Below are 22,032 nucleotides of genomic sequence, written 5' to 3' on the forward strand. Positions count from 1 at the left end.
AGCCTAAGGGGGGCTCAGCGATAGGAGATTCATTTGTCACCGTCAGGTTCGAAAACCAGACCAGTTCTCATAAATTAGGACTTGTTGCTCAATATTACTGGGCATTTATATGATACCAATTACCTTTTAAACTCTTAACATGACATTTTTGGTTTCGAAATACTTTTCAGTTTCGATTAGGACAACATCTGTACATTATATGCGGCAATTACTGTTTAACAGTTCACCTTGGCATAAAAAAAGCGCATTTAGTGGGAGAACAGAGAAACTTTATGCGCAGAACAATGACCAGTTTTGAGGCTTGGTTGAAATGCTTGACAAAATTGAAATAACCTTGCAAGAACTTCGACGAATTAAAACTCTGAAGCTCACGACCAGTACCTCGGATATATGATTCAAGACGAGATTATGGACCTGATGGTATATTTTCCCGTCATTCTTGATTGCACGATTGATGTTAGCAACAAAGAGAAGATGTCTTTTACTTAGCATTTTGTTGACTTATCAAATTCAGAAGTTAAGCTGGAGAACATTCCGAATGTATGTAGTTCAAGGGCAAATAGTACAGTAATTACGAAGATGTTTGGTAACAAACATACTCTTCAGTGTTAGTGGCGGACGATCCCGTTAGCCTGACATGGTACGATATATCTACAATGCTAAGGCCGCCTCTGACCACAATTTAAGAGCCTAACATCTTTTTTTTTATCTAGTGGCAATTCACTAAAACTCTTTGCAATATTCCATTACATACCAGCGAGTTTTCATAACATTTTGTCAATGTTTGTTGTTTTAAAAAAATATTAAATTAGTCTATTTAATTGTTAGCTTTAACGTTTTTCTTAATTGACATTTACATATCAATGTATTAACATAAGTTAATAAAATAAACTATAATCTAAAAGGAGTATTGCCTAGTTTGTTTATCAAATCATGAACGTTTATGCGCGCAAGATCTAAGGACACTAGATATCCTCCGATTCCAGCAAAAAGAGTAAGAATTTAATTAAAAATAGAAAATGGGATTCCCGAACTCAATTTCTAACGTCAAATTAGAAGCAAGTTAATTATTTGTTTTGTTTCAGTGCACCTTTAGTTCTTCTTTCCCCCTTTATGCCCAGCGCCCCCTTACCGCCCCTTTGGCTCCCAGTGCCCCCAAAATCTCGAAAACGCCCCCCAGGGGGCGATAGCGCCCCCGTTGAAGAGCGCCGGAATAGAATGTACAACCATAACAATCACATTTGTACAGATGACAGACAAATTATTGTAAATCAATCACAGTTTTCAGTTTATTTGTAATAAAACAAATGCAAGCAAAAGACTTGAAAGATTGACGCTTTAACAATTGTCCTCTATTCGGAAGGAATGCACACATGCTACACTTCTCTTGACATCTCTGGTTGCTTAAAGGCATTGCGAAATGTGTTTTATTTCCAGGTCGAGTATGAGCAACGATATCAGAACACATCATTGATGTACTAAATACCCACATGGACACGAAGTTTCTGTCTGGACACGTTTGAGACTCACTCAATCAGGGTACATTTCCATAACTTAGGCTTTGTAGGTCAGAAACACGAAAATAATTCGGAAATAAGTCTAAAACTAATACCAGCTATTAAAATCATCGATAACATCTCTCTACGTGCATGTAAAGCTTCAAGGTGACGCCCGATGTCATGCCAAACTCAAAATAGGTAGCACAAAAGAGATAGCGCGTGTATGATGGTAACTACAGGGTAGCTTACCGGAACTGTAGCTCAGATGGTGGGAGTTAACCCACGCACTCCGACTGTTTATCTTTCTGACTATTTAAACTGCTGAGTATTACAATTTTAAAAAAATCGTAATTAAAAAGAATAAAGTCGATTGATAGAAATGTAGGAATGATGAAAGAGCATTATTTCGCAATGAAGGATGTAGCCTACTAGGCATTGTTCACGTTCGATTTCTGAAAGTAAATATTTGAATGTGCACAATGTGATTACAGAGGGCTTGGTCAGGAATAAAAGTAGGTTTTGTTTTATCCGAAATCCGAAAATGTCTGTCTAAACGGTATAGAGCTGATTTAGGAGAAACACAATGTGTCGTATTTCTTATGATATCTCTACTGACTGAAGTATATGTGGCAATTAGCCAAAAGTTGATCTAAAGTACAAGATCTCTACTGGCTGAAGTATATGTTGATCTAAAGTACAAGATCACTACTGGCTGAAGTATATATGTGGCAATTCACCAAAAGTTGATCTAAAGTACAAGATCACTACTGACTGAAGTATATATGTGGCAATTAGCCAAAAGTTGATCTAAAGTACAAGATCACCACTGGCTTAAGTATATGTGGCAATTAGCCAAAAGTTGATCTAAAGTACAAGATCACTACTGACTGAAGTATATGTGGCAATTAGCCAAAAGTTGATCTAAAGTACAAGATCACTACTGGCTGAAGTATATGTGGCAATTAGCCAAAAGTTGATCTAAAGTACAAGATCACTACTGGCTGAAGTATATGTGGCAATTAGCCAAAAGTTGATCTAAAGTACAAGATCACTACTGGCTGAAGTATATGTGTGGCAATTAGCCAAAAGTTGATCTAAAGTACAAGATCACTACTGGCTGAAGTATATGTGGCAATTAGCCAAAAGTTGATCTAAAGTACAAGATCACTACTGGCTGAAGTATATGTGGCAATTAGCCAAAAGTTGATCTAAAGTACAAGATCACTACTGGCTGAAGTATATGTGTGGCAATTAGCCAACAGTTGATCTAAAGTACAAGATCACTACTGGCTGAAGTATATGTGGCAATTAGCCAACAGTTGATCTAAAGTACAAGATCACTACTGACTGAAGTATATGTGGCAATTAGCCAAAAGTTGATCTAAAGTACAAGATCACTACTGACTGAAGTATATGTGGCAATTAGCCAAAAGTTGATCTAAAGTACAAGATCACTACTGACTGAAGTATATGTGGCAATTAGCCAAAAGTTGATCTAAAGTACAAGATCACTACTGGCTGAAGTATATGTGGCAATTAGCCAAAAGTTGATCTAAAGTACAAGATCACTACTGACTGAAGTATATGTGGCAATTAGCCAAAAGTTGATCTAAAGTACAAGATCACTACTGACTGAAGTATATGTGGCAATTAGCCAAAAGTTGATCTAAAGTACAATATCTCTACTGGCTGAAGTATATGTTGATCTAAAGTACAAGATCACTACTGGCTGAAGTATATATGTGGCAATTCACCAAAAGTTGATCTAAAGTACAAGATCACTACTGACTGAAGTATATATGTGGCAATTCACCAAAAGTTGATCTAAAGTACAAGATCACTACTGACTGAAGTATATGTGGCAATTAGCCAAAAGTTGATCTAAAGTACAAGATCACTACTGGCTGAAGTATATGTGGCAATTAGCCAAAAGTTGATCTAAAGTACAAGATCACTACTGACTGAAGTATATGTGGCAATTAGCCAAAAGTTGATCTAAAGTACAAGATCACTACTGACTGAAGTATATGTGGCAATTAGCCAAAAGTTGATCTAAAGTACAATATCTCTACTGGCTGAAGTATATGTTGATCTAAAGTACAAGATCACTACTGGCTGAAGTATATATGTGGCAATTCACCAAAAGTTGATCTAAAGTACAAGATCACTACTGACTGAAGTATATATGTGGCAATTCACCAAAAGTTGATCTAAAGTACAAGATCACTACTGACTGAAGTATATATGTGGCAATTCACCAAAAGTTGATCTAAAGTACAAGATCACCACTGGCTTAAGTATATGTGGCAATTCACCAAAAGTTGATCTAAAGTACAAGATCACCACTGGCTTAAGTATATGTGGCAATTCACCAAAAGTTGATCTAAAGTACAAGATCACCACTGGCTTAAGTATATGTGGCAATTCACCAAAAGTTGATCTAAAGTACAAGATCACCACTGGCTTAAGTATATGTGGCAATTCACCAAAAGTTGATCTAAAGTACAAGATCACCACTGGCTTAAGTATATGTGGCAATTCACCAAAAGTTGATCTAAAGTACAAGATCACCACTGGCTTAAGTATATGTGGCAATTCACCAAAAGTTGATCTAAAGTACAAGATCACCACTGGCTTAAGTATATGTGGCAATTCACCAAAAGTTGATCTAAAGTACAAGATCACCACTGGCTTAAGTATATGTGGCAATTCACCAAAAGTTGATCTAAAGTACAAGATCACCACTGGCTTAAGTATATGTGGCAATTCACCAAAAGTTGATCTAAAGTACAAGATCACCACTGGCTTAAGTATATGTGGCAATTCACCAAAAGTTGATCTAAAGTACAAGATCACCACTGGCTTAAGTATATGTGGCAATTCACCAAAAGTTGATCTAAAGTACAAGATCACCACTGGCTTAAGTATATGTGGCAATTCACCAAAAGTTGATCTAAAGTACAAGATCACCACTGGCTTAAGTATATGTGGCAATTCACCAAAAGTTGATCTAAAGTACAAGATCACCACTGGCTTAAGTATATGTGGCAATTCACCAAAAGTTGATCTAAAGTACAAGATCACCACTGGCTTAAGTATATGTGGCAATTCACCAAAAGTTGATCTAAAGTACAAGATCACCACTGGCTTAAGTATATGTGGCAATTCGCCAAAAGTTGATCTAAAGTACAAGATCACCACTGGCTTAAGTATATGTGGCAATTAGCCAAAAGTTGATCTAAAGTACAAGATCACTACTGACTTAAGTATATGTGGCAATTAGCCAAAAGTTGATCTAAAGTACAAGATCACTACTGACTGAGTTGTATGTAGTCATTACTAAAAGTTGATGTGAAATACAAGATCTCTACTGACTCAGATATTTGTAGCCATTACCAAATGTTTATCTAAAGTACAAGATCTCTACTGACTGAGATATATATGTAGCCATTACCAAAAGTTTAAAGTACAAGATCTCTTCTGACTTAGATATATGTAGCCATTACCAAATGTTTATCTAAAGTACACGATCTCTACTGACTTAGATATATGTAGCCATTACCAAATGTTTATCTAAAGTACAAGATCTCTACTGACTTAGATATTTGTAGCCATTACCAAATGTTTATCTAAAGTACAAGATCTCTACTGACTGAGATATATATGTAGCCATTACCAAAAGTTTAAAGTACAAGATCTCTTCTGACTTAGATATATGTAGCCATTACCAAATGTTTATCTAAAGTACACGATCTCTACTGACTTAGATATATGTAGCCATTACCAAATGTTTAAAGTACAAGATCTCTACTGACTTAGATATATGTAGCCATTACCAAATGTTTAAAGTACAAGATCTCTACTGACTTAGATATATGTAGCCATTACCAAATGTTTATCTAAAGTACAAGATCTCTACTGACTTAGATATATGTAGCCATTACCAAATGTTTAAAGTACAAGATCTCTACTGACTTAGATATATGTAGCCATTACCAAATGTTTATCTAAAGTACAAGATCTCTACTGACTTAGATATATGTAGCCATTACCAAATGTTTATCTAAAGTACAAGATCTCTACTGACTGAGATATATGTAGCCATTACCAAATGTTTATCTAAAGTACAAGATCTCTACTGACTTAGATATATGTAGCCATTACCAAATGTTTATCTAAAGTACAAAATCTCTACTGACTTAGATATATGTAGCCATTACCAAATGTTTAAAGTACAAGATCTCTACTGACTGGTTATTACGTGTTGAAAATGTTTGCTGTTGTAATAAATAGTGGAAAAGTTCACACTTCGTTTAAGACTTGAATAGACGATTCTACAAAGTACGTTAACAGGCAGAAGTAAGAAAGGCATGGCGAGGAGACAGTACATGGAACTTTGACATATAACAGTAAATGTCAATTTCGAAAAACGGCAAGCACTAATGAACTATTTGATATCAAGTTTCTTCCTTTAGTCAAGCCAGTAAGTAAATAAAGAAGGTAAATAAAACATGCTAAATTGTGTCTGGAGAAGTCCTAAGACTTACCGTTCGTGTTCCCCTGTTCTCTATGGCACACTGCAACACCGCCTCCTCCCCTCTGTTGTAGGTGATGTTACTCGGTGTGGGCAGAAATGTCGGTAAGAAATGATTCTTTCTGTCATACAAAGTATCCAGCTCTTCGGAATGGTCACCTGTGACAGAACAGAAGCAACTCTTTTTTAATAATACAAGAAGACTAAGACTAAGACTGCTTTATTGTTGTGATTACAAGGTCTCTTTTCTCATATAAAGACAACACAACAGAAAAATACACATAAATACAACAGACAACATAAAGAGTTCATTCAGCGACTACACACAGGTATCTTGGTGCATTTCATGTTCCCTGATCAATGAGTGGCGGTGATAGAGTCTGACCGAGTGACCTAGTGAGGTACGAACGAGTTTTTGTACCGCTCCGTTCTTGTTTTGATTGACAGCAGTCGCCCACTTCGCCATGACCTGACGTACTTCTGATGGAGCGGATGGCCGTTGTCTTCCATGATTTTTTCGATTTTTTCGATTTTTCTTAGGCACTTTTGTTCAAAAAGTTCCTTTAAATGTGGTAATGTTGTGAGTGTAATTTTTGATGCTTTTTTAATAATGTTTTCTAGACGTCGCAACAGTTTAGATGAGGCGTTGCCTTGCTAACAAGTTATTCCGTATGTTGTATAGATTTTGTATAGTCGCGCCGTAAAAAGTCTCAAGGATCTTCTTGTTTAGTTTAAAGCTATTGAGTTTGTATAGAAAAAAGAGTCGCTGGGCTGTTTTCTTTGTCAGAGTTCCAAGGTGGTCTTCCCATGCAAGCATGTTGTTGATGATAACGCCTAGATATTTATATGCGTTTACTTGTTCTATAGATGTAGTGTTTATTTGCAGTTTAGGCCTACGTATAGTTTGTTTTTTCTTTCTAAAATCTATTATAAGTTCTTTAGTTTTTATGACATTCAGTTCTAGAAAGTTGTCGGTGCACCAGTTTGTAAACTCTTCTATCGAGCTTCGATACTGAGTTTCGTCTCCTGAAATAAGACCGACTATGGCAGTATCATCAGTGAATTTAATGAGCTTCACTGAGTCATAGATGCTTCTTATGTCATTAGTGTAAAGAGTGTATAGTACAGGAGAAAGTACACAACCTTGTGGAGCACCCGTACATAGTACTCGAGTTGACGATTTGGTGTTCTAATAGAAGATCATGGAATTTAGTAACATTTTATTTATTGTTTATTCTTTTGTATGTATTACAACATGCATATAGAGTGCAGTATTCATTGTAATAACATTGAATCATTTGATTTCTGCTTTAGTAAACAGTGCACTTGAATGTTGAGACTAAAGCTAGAAAGTAAAGCTAGAAAGTAAAGCTAGAAATGAAATTGACATCTATAAAGTAGCCTTCTTATAGAGAGTAGGCTATATCTAAAAAATGACATCTATAAAGTAGCCTTCTTGTAAGAGAGTATATCTAAAAGAATGACATCTATAAAGTAGCCTTCTTATAGAGAGTATATCTAAAAAAATGGCATCTATAAAGTAGCCTTCTTATAGAGAGAAGTTCTAGAAATGAAATCTATAAAGTAGCCTTCAATTAGAGAGTAGATCTAGAAATGACATCCATAAAATAGCCTTCATATAGAGAGTAGATGACATCAATAAAGTAGCCTTCAATTAGAGAGTAGATCTAGAAATGACATCCATAAAATAGCCTTCATATAGAGAGTAGATGACATCAATAAAGTAGCCTTCCTATAGAAAGTTTATTTGGGAAGTAAATTCTATGTGTACATTTAGAAATGCCATCTATAAACTAGTCTACATTTAGAAATTATATTCAGAAAATCGAGCCAGAAGGAAGATCTTTAATTCTTGTAGTTTCTTAATTTTTTTTTTCACATCATATTATTAGCTTATATTTTCTTCATAGATGGAAATATAAACCAAGCAAAAAAAAAAATCTTTTTAGAAAACAAAGCTTTTCCAAGGGAAAGAAATCCGCATTTAGAACTATATCTCTAAGTAATGTATAAGTTATTTCCCTTATTCGACCTCAAACAAGATAATTAATTACCAGTAATTAATTGACTAAATTTTTTTTAAAAATTGATTCATGTTTAGTCAGGTACAATAAATAATTGTTTAAAGTTTCAACTTGTTCCGAGAATGGCTGTGGGAGAAGTCAAGTGTAAAATGATCTATGAGGACCAAACCCACCTGTTTAGCCATATCTGTGAAAACTGAAGTATTAATTACCATTGTTGCTATCAAACGAAATAATTAATTACCAGTAATTAATTGACTAATTGTTTTTTGTTTTATTGATTCATGTCTTGTCTATGCCAATGAATAATTGTGCAAAGTTTCAATATTCTACAAGACAGACAAACATACAGCCAGAGCTAATTTTCTTTTCAATTTTATATTACTTGTTACAGAATTCCAAGGAAAGAAAAATTTGAAAAATGAAGTGTTTTTGTCGTGCTATTAAATTAAAATAATAACATCAACAAGAAACAATATTACAAATGAGCAAGAATTGATATGTCGAAATGTCATTAAATCAAAAACGAAAATAATTAAAGAAAAAAAATTAAAGAATCCCTGCATGTTGTTTAATAAATACAAGGCCATTAAAACAATTATTTGACAAAGAGATGTTTTGAACCACATGCCGAGGACGAGAAATGATGCATACAAATTATATACATATATATATATATATATTGTTATAAACCTGGTGGTGGCACAGATGGGGGTAGTGGTGTGTGTGTAGTAAGCCAACGCAAATCGCCCCAGGCCAGCGCTAGACGAGCGGTCAACCATGACGAGCTACGACAGTCAGCCGAGTCGAGTGTCAACAGGACGGTTCGGGAAGGATCGACGTCGTGAACAGAGCTCAGGAGCGTCACGAGAGTTGTAGTCATCTGACCACCTAGAAACGTCGAGCGGCGTTCTGTCCGGTTCGAGAAGGCCAGCAGGGACCCTATCTAAGAGCGGGGGTGTCGCACTCAAGACGGTCGAGAAAAGGGCCTCAATATAGCAAGGTTCAGAAAAGGGGTTCACGACAGAAGGTTCACTACAGCACAGTTCAACGGTGTGGTTCTGTACGGAGCATTACGACGGTTCAGTGCGGAGTACTGTCAAGTACAGTTGAGACGGCTGGCGTGTTGATCTTGGTCTGCGATCGAGTCCGACACAACGAGCCTAGTGTGTGAAGTCAGTCCTGAACAGTTGAACCCAGTGCAAGCCCGGAACGAGACGGAGAGGCCAGTGCAAGAGTTGATACGGCGGTACGGTGTTATCGGAGAGATATTTGTACAGTGTACGTGTTGCCAATTGTACAGTATTGGCTATTATTTATTCAACCATTAAAGTGTTACGTTACTTTGGAGCCCTGAGTTGTCAAGTTCTTTAAGTTGGTGGTATATGGTGCAGTTTGCAGAGAGCCTTAGGTAAGATTCGTAACAATATATATACACATAAATAAAAGATATATAACTATGAAATACATATATATATAAATAAAAGATATATAACTATGAAATACATATATATGTATTTACGAGGACGAGAAAGTTCTATTCACATTTATTTAGTCCAGCAATGTCAGCTCGACAGAATCGAATGGTTTTGATGTTCCATCATTTCTTAGGAGTCTTTCAGTCAGGAAGTTAAATGACTTGATCTACGGTTTGAACTTACTTGATACTTACAATGACAACAATTTTAAAACTCTTCCTAGTAACATATCAACACAACTGCATAATTCCATCAACTTCTATATAGCAATTTATGTAATATGTTTACCATTGTTCAATCGACAGATAGAACCATCTAGACCTCTATTTACCCTCTGATGTAAGATTACAACGATACACTGACAACAACAAGAATTGTCACGACAAACTAAACCCTGCATGGCATTTCAATGCTGCCAACTACAAACAGAAGAGCTCAGAGAATAAGATTTTGCATTGCTAAAAGTGCACACAAATTAACATATAACTTTACAAAGCTAATTCATCAACACTTTCTTTATGCTTTACAGCCTGGTATTTCTAGTTTTCCCGCCATAAATGCAATTTCTAATAAGCAATGGGCATGCGCACTACGTGGACAATCAACTCTATATGATCACAGAAGTTTTCAACCTGTCGTCTGCTCTCTGATGGTAACACCACTTTGCCATTCGTCAAGGTCACCATTTTTAGCGGTGAACCACTTCAAGACCAAGAAAAAAAAGTTTTTTAGCAGCAATTGTGTGGGAAGCATTGCTTTTTTTCGCCCCAGTATAGCAGGGCACCTCTGAGTCCCCCCAGCTCTGATGGGTACCTGACATTATATGGGGAAAATTAAGGGCGGTTGGTCGTTGTGGTGGCCACATGACACCCACATTGAGCATAGGCCACAAAAACCGATGACCTTTAATCACCTGCCCTATAGACCACAAGGTCTGAAAGGGGAACTTTTTTTTTAGAGCAGGGTTGGAGCTACGCATAATAAAGTCATTTTGATCTCATCAGAAGTTGAATAAAGTACCTTGAGTGTAAGTTCTAGAATTGTCTAATTATCTTGGATGTTAATGAAGCGAATATCTAGGCTAAGTGAAGCATTGCTGTTTCTAGTCTCCCTCTCTGGAGGTGAAAGGTGAGATTATAATAAGAAATATGTTTACTTTAGACTCCGTAGAAGGCAATTTGCATAAAGACACTTCAAAACTAGGAGTTCGCCACCTCTTTTCCCGTCTCTTTTTGTCTCGGCAAATTAGGAATTCCAAGCCCGGACTTGTTTTCCCAGTAGGAAAATGACGGATCTGAGAAGCAAGGAATTTATGCATGTAATCTGCCTGTGTTCTGAGTCCGCTGAAATCTCGTCTCATTAATGCTTCATACTAACATAGAAGAGAGACAGATAGAGAGAGAGAGAGAGAAAAAAAAAAAGGAGAGCGAGAGAGAGAGAGAGAGAGAGAGATAAGGAGAGAGAGAGAGAGAGAGAAAGAGAAAAAAAGGATATTTCACAAATGAGAAGTAATAAGACATAAATCTGAGAAAATGTCAATAAAAGAGATAAATTGAAAAATAAACGAAGAACTAAATCAATGGAATGAAAGCCAAAACGACAAAATGGAATAAAGTTAAAGGGACAGACGTGGACAGAGAAACAGAAAGAGAGAGAGAGAGTAGGAGAGCGTAGAAACGAATGATGGAGACAATGAGATAAAGACACAAAAAAAGAAGGATAGATAGAGAGAGAGAGAAAGAGAGAGAGAGAGAAAGAGAGAGAGAGAGAGAGAGAAGACGTTCTATAAAAGTGTAACATTATATTACATCAACATATTGGGTATTCACCAGGCCTCTTTTAAAGTTTGATTGTACAATAGCACATAGACACTAACTTGATAAGAATGTTCACATTAGGTCACACAGCTTACTAAATACAACCAATAGACTAAGACAAAGGATTAGAAACCTTTTTTAAAAATTGGAACAGTGGCGTCACTAGGGTCGGTGTTACCCGGCGAGGTAAGCTCAGGCTGTCAACCTTACACCCTTAACCTTCCCAACCAAATTCCCAAATAAAAACTATTTTTAATGTGTTCTTTTTGTTGACAATAATAAGTGTCGATTATATTTTAACATTGTCTTGTTTATGACTTTTATCAATAGTTATTAGATATGCATACATGTACGATTATTAAAATTAGAAACGGATTTAATATCAACTGAATATGGAAAGCATTAAAGACTTTACAGATAAAGTTTTACTTGATACCAGTGTTTCTCAAAATTTATAACTGACACCCAGTTAGACCCCCCCCCCTTTTTTTTCTCAAATATCTAATGTGATTAAAGATTGCTAAGCATTATTCTCTACATATTCAATAAAAAAGCCGAGGAGGTCCTTTCCGAAGATCAGGCAGGCTTTAGAGCAGGAAGAAGCAATGAATAATGCCTTAACTCTTTGGCTCCGCACCAACGCACAGGGCGTTGATTTTAAAAAAGGGGAAAAAAGTCGGACCAACGCTGGGGGCATCGGCTATTTCAAATTTTTTTTTTTCGTTTCCATTTCTCCAATTCTTGTTTTTTATTGCTTAATGTTTATCTAGAATAGTTTCCCTTTGCTAAACATCCGGAATTTCCTTCATTTAACGTGTTTTTATTTTGTACGAAGTTTGTAAAGAGATGACATTTATTTTTTCTGTGTGCGTGTTTTTTTTAATATGGAGCTTCAACCAAGGCCATATAAACTTTGTAGATCTAAATATTTCTTTGATAAAGAAGTATAAGAATTCAGATGACAGTGGTTTTGTTTTATCTGATGGTGATATTGATAAATCTAATTATATAGATCTAGATCTAGTAAATTAATTTATAGGTCTAGACCTAGGCCTAGGCCTAGTAATGATGAAGTTTATTAGCTGATGAAGCAGCTCCACCCCCAGCTAATGTTCAATGTAGATCTAGAACTAGTTTAGCTGTCTCTACATTATCTAGATCTAAATCTAATCAGATAGATGTAGATCTCTAGATCTATCATCTAGGCACTGAAACAGAACAATTTCAGATTTATTCCACCAAGAAATTGGGTTGTCAACCTAGACTTAGTCAGCACTGCATCTATTGAGATGGAATGTTTTTTTCATTGACAATCACATTGTTGATAGTCTTGTTAGCAAAATAAATAGCTATGCTGACCATAGGATTAAATGGAACACCCCTGCTAGAATAAGATCCATTTTCAGAGAATGGAGACCTATAACTATAAAGAAAGACAGAGTATGTAAACACTTTGGGTCAGGGAGAACGGTTTATGTTTGCGCTGGATGGGAGTCGAACCCACACATTCATATTGACTGCTTCCATGAATATCACAACTAGAAGGAATATTTATATACTAAGTACATGAAGAACTTTAGAAGAAAATACTATAAATATATATATGCTGTACAGTTAGACTAGTTTTAGGGTAAAAGTGTTTTGTTCCAAGCGTGTTGCTTTTTTTATGGGCTTTTTCGTTAAAGTAGTGACATTGGATTATTAGTTCCAGTTTATTATTTTTTGCATCTATTGCTGTTTCTTTTGTGGTGTTCTGTAAACAAATGGATAAAAATGAGAAAAAAAGCTATTTCAATTCAATTTGAACAATAAATTTCTTTAAACATGCACTTGGATGGATATTTTCAATGTCAGTTGGTGAGTTTTTCATTTTTAATTTTTATATTCAAAACCCAAAATTACAAAAACAACATAATTTGCAAACTAGAAAACATAAGAAATGGAAAGAGCATCCATTTCTCTTTAATTCTATATCAAGTTTATTATTTTCCAATAATAAATAAAAAAGTTATACAAGTTATATCGAAGCAAAGTAGCGCACTCTGAAATGGCGGAAAAATTAATTCCGTCCAAAAGTGGCAAATAATTCCGAATTAATTCCGGAGCCAAAGAGTTAAACACTAAAAGTAATTAGTATACAATTTCATAGACTTCAAAACAGTTTTTGACCGGGATGCATTTTCTCTACAGCTTTTTAAAATTTATTTCTGGAGCATATTATAATGCGAACTCAAGAACAATTTACTCCTAGCTTGACCATAAATGGGCGGCCTATTTCCAATCCCAGGTTTGCAGATGATATAGACATCATAGGAGAAAATGAAGATCAAGTACAAGATCTTTTATCAAAACTGGATGCAGTAGCTAGAGCAGGCGGCATGGAAATCAGTGCTGAAAGAGCAAAATACTAGTTTGTGGTGGAGATAGTACAAGATGTTGCATACAGTTGAATAACCAAACATTAGAAGAAGTTAACTCATTTTAATACCTAGGGTCAAACATAACAAAAGATAGAGGATCAATAAAAGAGATAAAAACCCGATTAAGCTTGGCATCTACTGCCATAACCATACTGTGGAAAATCTGGAAGAGTAAGACCAGCTTCCCAGTAAAATGAAAACTGTATTTTTTTAGCTAGAGGTCTCTGTACCCCAATATGGATGTGAAAATTTGGGCACTGAACGCTGAGGCTGAAAGGAGACAAGCCTTTGAGGGTAAATGCGACAAAAAAATGCTGGGTATCAGATACCAGGAAAAGAAGAATGAGTTTGTTTTTTTACAAGTCAACACTCTAGCTGGCAAGTAGGAAGAACTCCTCAATACTGTGAAGAGACGAAAGCTGGGCTGGTTTCTCTCCCTTAGAGCACAAATCTACAGTGGAGGGCGCAAGAAGAAAGGGTCTTCCAGAGAAAAGCTAAATGGATAACACAAAAGAATGGACCGGCCACTCTCTTAATATCCTGCTAAGAACAGATGCTGACCCTGAAAAGTGGAGGGATTTGGTAACGCGAACAGTCACAGCCCCTCCTACGACGAAAGTGAAAGGACTGGTGATAATGAGGATCCAGTTCTGGACTGGGGTTTTGAGCTTCTGGATTTTCAGAACATCCGTAAGTCCACACCAATCTAAATGGGTATCTGAAATTTAATGGGGAAAATAAAGGCCACTGGCCGTTGTGCTGGCCACATGAAATTTTCATTAACTGTTGGCCATAGAAATTGTGCAAACCTTTAAATACCTTGGTACTATCCTAGACAATAAACTAAATTTTACTGCAAATACTGCTTATATCAGCAAAAAAGGGCAGCAAAGATTACGACTATTAAGAAAACTGTCCTCGTTTAATGTTAGCGAAAAGGCCTTGGCTATGTTTTATCACGCTCACATCTGCAATATTTTCAGTTTCAATATCACTGCCTGGTATGGCAATCTGAGCATTAAAAATAGGAATAAACTTAATAGAATCCTCAATGCTGCTGGCAAAATCATTGGCAAAAAACAAACCCCATTTGGGCAGTTGTTTGAGACAAACATCTATAAAAAAGCTAACAAGATCCTCGAAATAAAGAATCACCCTTTTTGTCAGTATTTTGTGATTTTACCATCACAAAAGAGATACAAGACACCGATAGCAAAGACAAACAGACACAAACACTCTTTTGTTCCCCTGGCAATCAAATCATTAAATAAGAACAATCTGGTATAAACTTTGTCACATGTAAATTATGAGTGAGTCTGGTGTGAATGTACACTTTGGTTTCTTATAGTTATAATGTTTTATTTTGGTGTAATGCACAAATTGTAAGACAAATTTCCTTACGGATAATAAAGATTATTATTATTATTATTATTATTATTATTATTATATATAGAGAGAAAAGCAAAGACTGAGAGAAGAAGAAGATAAAACTTGTTTTGTTTCGTTCAAAAAGAAATGTCTGTTTTATTTTTCTTGGATTGTTTCGGAAGCTCAACTATTACGTCATTTCCCACCTTCAGCAGGACGGATGACGGCAAGCGGGGCTCGAACACTGTACGACTGGAACAATAGTCCGAAGTGCACAACACACAAGCGGGTAGCCATTGGCAAGATGCCACATAATAAAAATTAAACAGCAGAAAGTACTGTAAGAATCAATAGTAAGATATATTTACAGTGTGATGATTTGAATCTATATCTCTTCAGCACAAATGACACATACACCGACTAAGTTTTCAACACAAATGACTGTTTATCTTTTACTTCCCTTTTATTTGTAGTTAATGATACAATTTATAGATACACAGGGAAAACTAATTTACCTTGTCGGTAGCCACTGTCGCAGTTATCTATGTAGTTGCATAGTAAAAATGAAAAATGTTTTTAATCTGACAGCGCCGCTTTCATCAATAGTGATGACGTCATTATCAGTATTTTGTTTGTGTGCAGTAGGTGATCTCCCCTTGTTGCTTCGTCATATTTTGTTTATGACGTAGTAGACTTTCGTCGTAGATCGTTTGGTTCTTTCTCTCCATCTTGGGCTGTAGAGTCAAGCTGTATATCTTTGGAGTTCCTTATACGTTTGTCTTTGTTACTGGATAGCCTTAGCGTTGACCCTGTTATATAGTCTTGGATTATTTGACCCTGTTTAGGGTGAGTTTTATTTCATATTGTATAGTTAATTTTTATTTGGATTCGATCGTATTCGTATTTTGTAATTAGATTAGAAGATTAGCAGATTCTGTTCTTTATCTTTCTATAGGGTTTCAGTTTCAGTCTCAGGTTTCAGTGGTGAAATCGCAAGTCTCAATTCTAGGTTATAGACAGGACTGAGGTTTTTCATCTCAGGTTTTCTGTCTGATGTTTTTTCAAGTTTGATTTACGAGTCTGGGGTTCGAGATTCCAGACTGCGAGTTGCTATATCCAGACATGGCGGTGCCTTGTGTAGTTGTGAGCTTTGGATGCTACTTTAAACTTTTACTTATGGATATGGATCGTCGGTGAACAGTATCTTGGCTGGAAGATAGATCTACTTGTATTGCCAGTTGTTATCTTGAAAGATTGTCACTGTGTGGACAATATTACTGAACCTTATATTAAAGGTCATCATTTTATTTTAAATACTTATTAAGTATTTACTAGAATCTTACTATATGTATTGATTTTGCATACTATACTATATGCACTCATATTTCTTTATCATTTTTATTGATCATATGTCATTGTATAAATATCATTAGATTAAATTCATATTTTAATTTAAATCATCATACATCTCGTTTATTAGTTTATGCACAACTGTGTGTGTATGGTGTGACTGTCGGGCTGTACTTGGGCCTAAAATATTACAAGTTCTAAAGTAATTTTAATACTTAAACACAAGAATAGTTCAGTAATTCAACAACTTAAAATATGAAGTCCTGACAGCCACTAAACTATATGAGCGACTTAGACAAACTAAAATAAGTCCATGCGATTCCTATAACTTAGAGGAACGCTATCCTAACGTGAACCTATAAATCCTACATCCGCCTGAAATAATGTTGTGGGTGGGCGATGGTCTAGGTCAGAGACTAGTGAACCGGATCGAATTAAGACCTTCAGTTTTCTAAGTACACCATTCATCTGACAAGAGCCCGTTATGTTGTGGGCTGACCCTCGGTCTTTATGGAAAGTAGCAGTGTAGAAACAAGTTAGATTGGAAATCTGTTTTTTTGTATTGCCTCTCAATTTTGCGGTTCCACGACAATTCGTTCACTGACATTTCGTTCACCGACAAATCGTTCACGACTTTTCGTTCACGCGACTATTCGTTCACCATACATTTCGTTCACCCGACAATTCGTTCACGCGACATATCGCTCACGGACTATTCGTTCACAGACAACTTGTTCACCGACAACTTGTTCACCGACAGTTGGTTCACGACAAATCGTTCACGCGACAAATCGTTCACGCGACTATTCGTTCACGGCACGGACAAATTGTTCACAGACAAATCGTTCACTGGATAGTAACATATTGTTAATATTATATATTCTCGTCGCGTGTTAAATTTATTTACATTAAAACTATTATTTCCAAAAACAAAAAATTTCTAGAGATCAGGTTTAATCCGAGTTTATTTAATTTCGTTGTTGTTGTTAATATTTTGTTAATGAGGACAGTATGTGATAAAAATAATACTTAAAAGAATAAAAGATCTTACAAGCTAGCTGAAAAATGTAAACGGGTCCTCACTTTACAATAGGTAACATTTTTACTTTCACCTTTAATATACCTTTACCCCCCCCCCCCCATCTTTTTTTTTCATCTACCGGGAATCTACCAATTCATCTGGATACTCTAGTTAACACCTAGTGGAGTGCTAGACAGACTGGCTCCTCTGGAAGTAATAAAACTTTATTGCACATTGCCTATACACATGTTCAATCTGTTAACATTGAAAATATCTACTAGACACTAGTATAGTACTTTCCATCAAGTTTAAAAGGAGTTCTATTTTATTTTTATTTTAGTTAACTTGTTTCTATATGTGACCACCCATTGGTAGACTAATTTTATTGCTTGGACTTCAATATCAAATTTATGGAAACAATTTTGCTTTGTTGTATTGCGATAAATTTATAATTTTTTTGATAGGGAACCGAAATATTTCCTAGTGCTGTATATGTAATTAGTTGTTTTTTCTTAGATGTCTTAATTGATAAGTATTAACCTTAGATATGTATCTAGTATGTGACGTTCAGAGTTGAACAGTGAAACCACACATATTGTAACAAATCTAGTAGGCTACCATTGTTAAAAATCTAAATTATCTCTCGTAAAAACACTGACAGGATTGTGGAAAAAAATACTAGTGTGTATGTGCGTATATTTGTTTTTGTTAATAAGATATCAATAAAATGGGTATGTTAATTAAACATCTGGACCGCAATTAAGAAGATAAGTAAATATGGGTAGGGCGAACAAGACTACATGACAGACATGAGTGTAAAAGAAGGTCTACATGTTGAAAGTAAAAATGTTACCTATAGTAAAGTGAGGGCCCTTTTAAATGTTTCAGCTTGCTTGTAAGATCTCTTTTTTCTTTTAAGTATATATTTTATCACATACTGTCCTCATTAACAAAATATTAACAACAAACAAAAAATTAACAAAGAATTTCGGATCAGGCCCTATCTCTAGCAATTTTTTGTTTTTGGAAATATCCAGTGAACGATTTGTCTGTGAACAATTTGTCTGTGAACGAATTGTTAGTGAACGATTTGTCTCGTGAACGATTTGCCGTGAACCAATTGTCGGTGAACAAGTTGTCGGTGAACAAGTTGTCTGTGAGCGAATAGTCCGTGAGCGATATGTCGCGTGAACGAATTGTCGGATGAAAGAAATGTCTGGTGAACGAATAGTCGCGTGAACGAAAAGTCGTGAACGATTTGTCGGTGAACGAAATGTCAGTGAACGAATTGTCGTGTCCCCCAATTTTGCAATTAATATTTATATGAAAAATAATTTATCTCAATGGAGTTTTTTTTTTTAAATCGATTATTTTATACAATTGTTTATCAAAGCACATAATTTCATGCACTAGATCAAGACCAGAGATGTTTATTTATTATCACTGCACGAAAATGTGCCTCAAACGGATGTTGTTTTGTACTGTAGTTCACCTTCAGATTCACCTACCCATTTGTTAAGCCGTTGGGGCACCACACATGATCTGTCGTCAGTCTTTTTCCATCCTCAGTCTTTTACATTAGAATCTCTTTCAATGACAGACCCGTCCATTTTTTTAAAATGTCTTCTTTCCATCTTCTTTCTGTGCCTTTTCTTCTTTCCTGGCATTGTTCTATGAAGGAAGGTCTTAGCGAGCCACGAGGACGTTGTGATACGGCCATAACGTTTCAAACTGCGTTTTTGACAGGCCCAAATGCCTTATATATATAAGTGAATTAGACACTATATATATATATATATATATATATATAATTCACTTAGCTATCGAATTATCGATATATAATAAAGTGACTTAGAATAGAAGCTTTAAAGGGTATGGGCCTCCACTCTAATTCTACACAAACCCTCCACTTACTAATATCCGGCACATAAACAATGTAATGAATGTATACATCTTTCATTAATACACAGGGGTGCATTATTAACAGACATATCATCTTAAAACTCACAAAATATTTCCTATCCATCTTTTCTCATTTTTTTCCAAGGCCAAGATGAGATTGAAATACAATTTTGTTAAAAAAAATAATCAAAATTAAAACAAATGTAAAATTATGTTTCAAAAAAATTGACATTAAATTTTGTTGTCCAGGACGGAAAGAAGAAAATGAAAACGAAAGGAAAACAAAGCTATTGATTTAATGGCCAACAAATAGGTAAAAACATCTTCCTGCAGAAATGGAGGCTGTTTTGTGTTTCTCCAGTTTTAATGAGTGCATGACCTTGCTGGTGAATGTCAGGGCAAGTCACGTGATAAATTGCAGTACATTTATGCCCAGATACATGTAAATAAGCTTGCGGTACTAATTATGTCCCGTCCTGGAGGTCGTCCTTCAAAGATCAATACCCAATGGCTAATGATCAAAAGTTTAAGTAAAAGTACCCTTTTCAGACCTTACGATCTATAGGGCAGATGGCGTAAAGGTCATCTGTTTCTAGGCCGACGATTCACGAGTGCGTCCTGTGACTAGCGAAACGACCAACCGCATTGAGTTTCCCCAACTATATTGAACTAATGTCAGATACCCATTAGAGTTGGATTGACTCAGGGGCTTGCTAAAATCCCGAAATTAAAAAAAATCCAACTCTTCCGCGATTCGAACCCAAGATCCCTCGGTTCGGAAGCCATGCTCTTAAACACTTAGCCATCACACCTCCTCATGGTTATTGCTAATAGTACAAACGGTAATTCTGCAGGATTTCAAGGGGCAGCCATCTTTGCTACTATTTTGTTATTGTTTATGTTCCAAAGAAATCCCAAGATAGTGTCTTAAAAAATACCAAGAATTAACATTATAACTTTTCTGTGTTTTCAAAGTCATGCTATTTTTTCTTTTAATTAAGACTTGGTGTCAATACAATACGTTTCTTATTGTTCTGTCTTCTTTTTAATTGTTAAATATTGTCTATATCTATTCTAAATTATTCTGATTTTTTTTTGTCACTATTTAAGTATTTTTATCGTCCTTTAGGCCCTATATATGTCTTTTGAAATGACCCAGACTAAATGTATGGATCTTAAAACTTAAATTTATATTTAAATTTAGATCTAGATTCTAGATCTATAAATGTAGATCTAGAAAATTCTAGATCTATAAATGTAGATCTAGAAAATTCTAGATCTATAAATTTAGATCTAGATCTATAAATTTTGATCTATAGGGGGCCTAAATCTAGATCTATATATAACATATATGTATAGATCTAATATGTTGTTATCTTTGTTGTTTTTAACAAATGTTTGTACTTTTTAATACTCATTTTTCTATTAAATTGTTTTAAATGTAAATTTAATCCTATTAAGACTATTAGAATTTCGCCTTATGCTAAAAAAGGGGGAGTCTTGTGGGAGCGCTGTTACCTCCCCCATTGGGAGTCAAGCATTAACCTGTTTTGGTGTCTATTAGATTATGAGTCTAATTAACAGACTTATTAGGACTAGATGATACCGGTATAGCTAGATCTAGCATATTTTTTTGGCTACAAAAATAAAAACAAACAAAAACCCAAATCTGAGAGAAAAACCAAGATATAAGATTACAGTCTAAACAATAACAAAGATGGCTGCCCCTTGAAATCCTGCAGAATTACCGTACAAACTTTACAGGGACATACGTTTGTAGTAGATTAGTCGATGACTTGCAAATAAAAACTCCAATTTGTATCTTTGCACTAAAATGTGTTTTTAAACAAATATGTATATGTTTTAAAATGTGATAATTAAAGGTCTTTTCTTTTTTATTTTGATTCCATTTTAATGAGACAACATAAAGATTTCTTTTTTCTTCGTTTGTGTCTCCCCATGGAGGTTCTAGGAATTGTGGATTACTGCGCTGCAACATTAGAATGCAAAGCATGTGTTCATCTGTTGGAAGAAATATGCTTAGCACGCCAGGCAATGATGGACATTTGTGATGGGCTGAGCTCAATACATTCAGAAAACACATTTAGAGCGTCATATAGACGAGATTGCATGGCTTAATGATTTTAAATGGGTATATTTTGAAACGAATTCGTCAGAAAATTTCAACACAATAAAAAATTAGCTGATGAGTGCATGGGCGTAGCCAGGATTTTTTTTCGGGGGGGGGGGGGGGGGGTTGGGGGGGGGGGATTTTGTTTCTCCCCCGACCCCCCCCCCCCCCCCGCGAAAAATAAATTTATATGTATTTATGTGTATGTGTGTGTACACAATCTTTATTACATTCTGACCCTTTATTCTTTCGGAAGATGTTTATTGTGTCCTAGAATAGGTTCTTCCATGAGTTAGTGGAAAAATTGTAGATTCCCTGCAATTATCAGCAATGGGGTCTGGGGGAGCGCTAGGAACCCCGGCCGCCAAGCACTATTCTGATATTGAAAGCCAACAAAATGCATATTCTGAGGTATCTACAGTGCATTTTCCTGCTATTAAAAAGTTCTATTTCAAAAACCTATGTGC

At 35.5% G+C, this 22,032-nt stretch overlaps 1 protein-coding gene across 4 annotated transcripts in view; it reads right to left on the reverse strand.

Annotated features, from left to right (window-relative positions):
• LOC129927407 (myosin light chain kinase, smooth muscle-like) overlaps nt 1–22,032 on the reverse strand; it is a 154,786-nt gene that overhangs the window by 32,207 nt on the left and 100,547 nt on the right. For all 4 annotated transcript variants that reach the window (XM_056036387.1, XM_056036377.1, XM_056036400.1 and 1 more), the window contains exon 3: nt 6,047–6,192. In XM_056036387.1, the coding sequence (XP_055892362.1) occupies nt 6,047–6,192 (146 nt within the window). The remainder of the gene's footprint in view (nt 1–6,046; nt 6,193–22,032) is intronic.

This window comes from Biomphalaria glabrata, chromosome 1, assembly GCF_947242115.1.
Source record: "Biomphalaria glabrata chromosome 1, xgBioGlab47.1, whole genome shotgun sequence".
NCBI classification, from domain to species: Eukaryota; Metazoa; Mollusca; class Gastropoda; family Planorbidae; genus Biomphalaria; species Biomphalaria glabrata.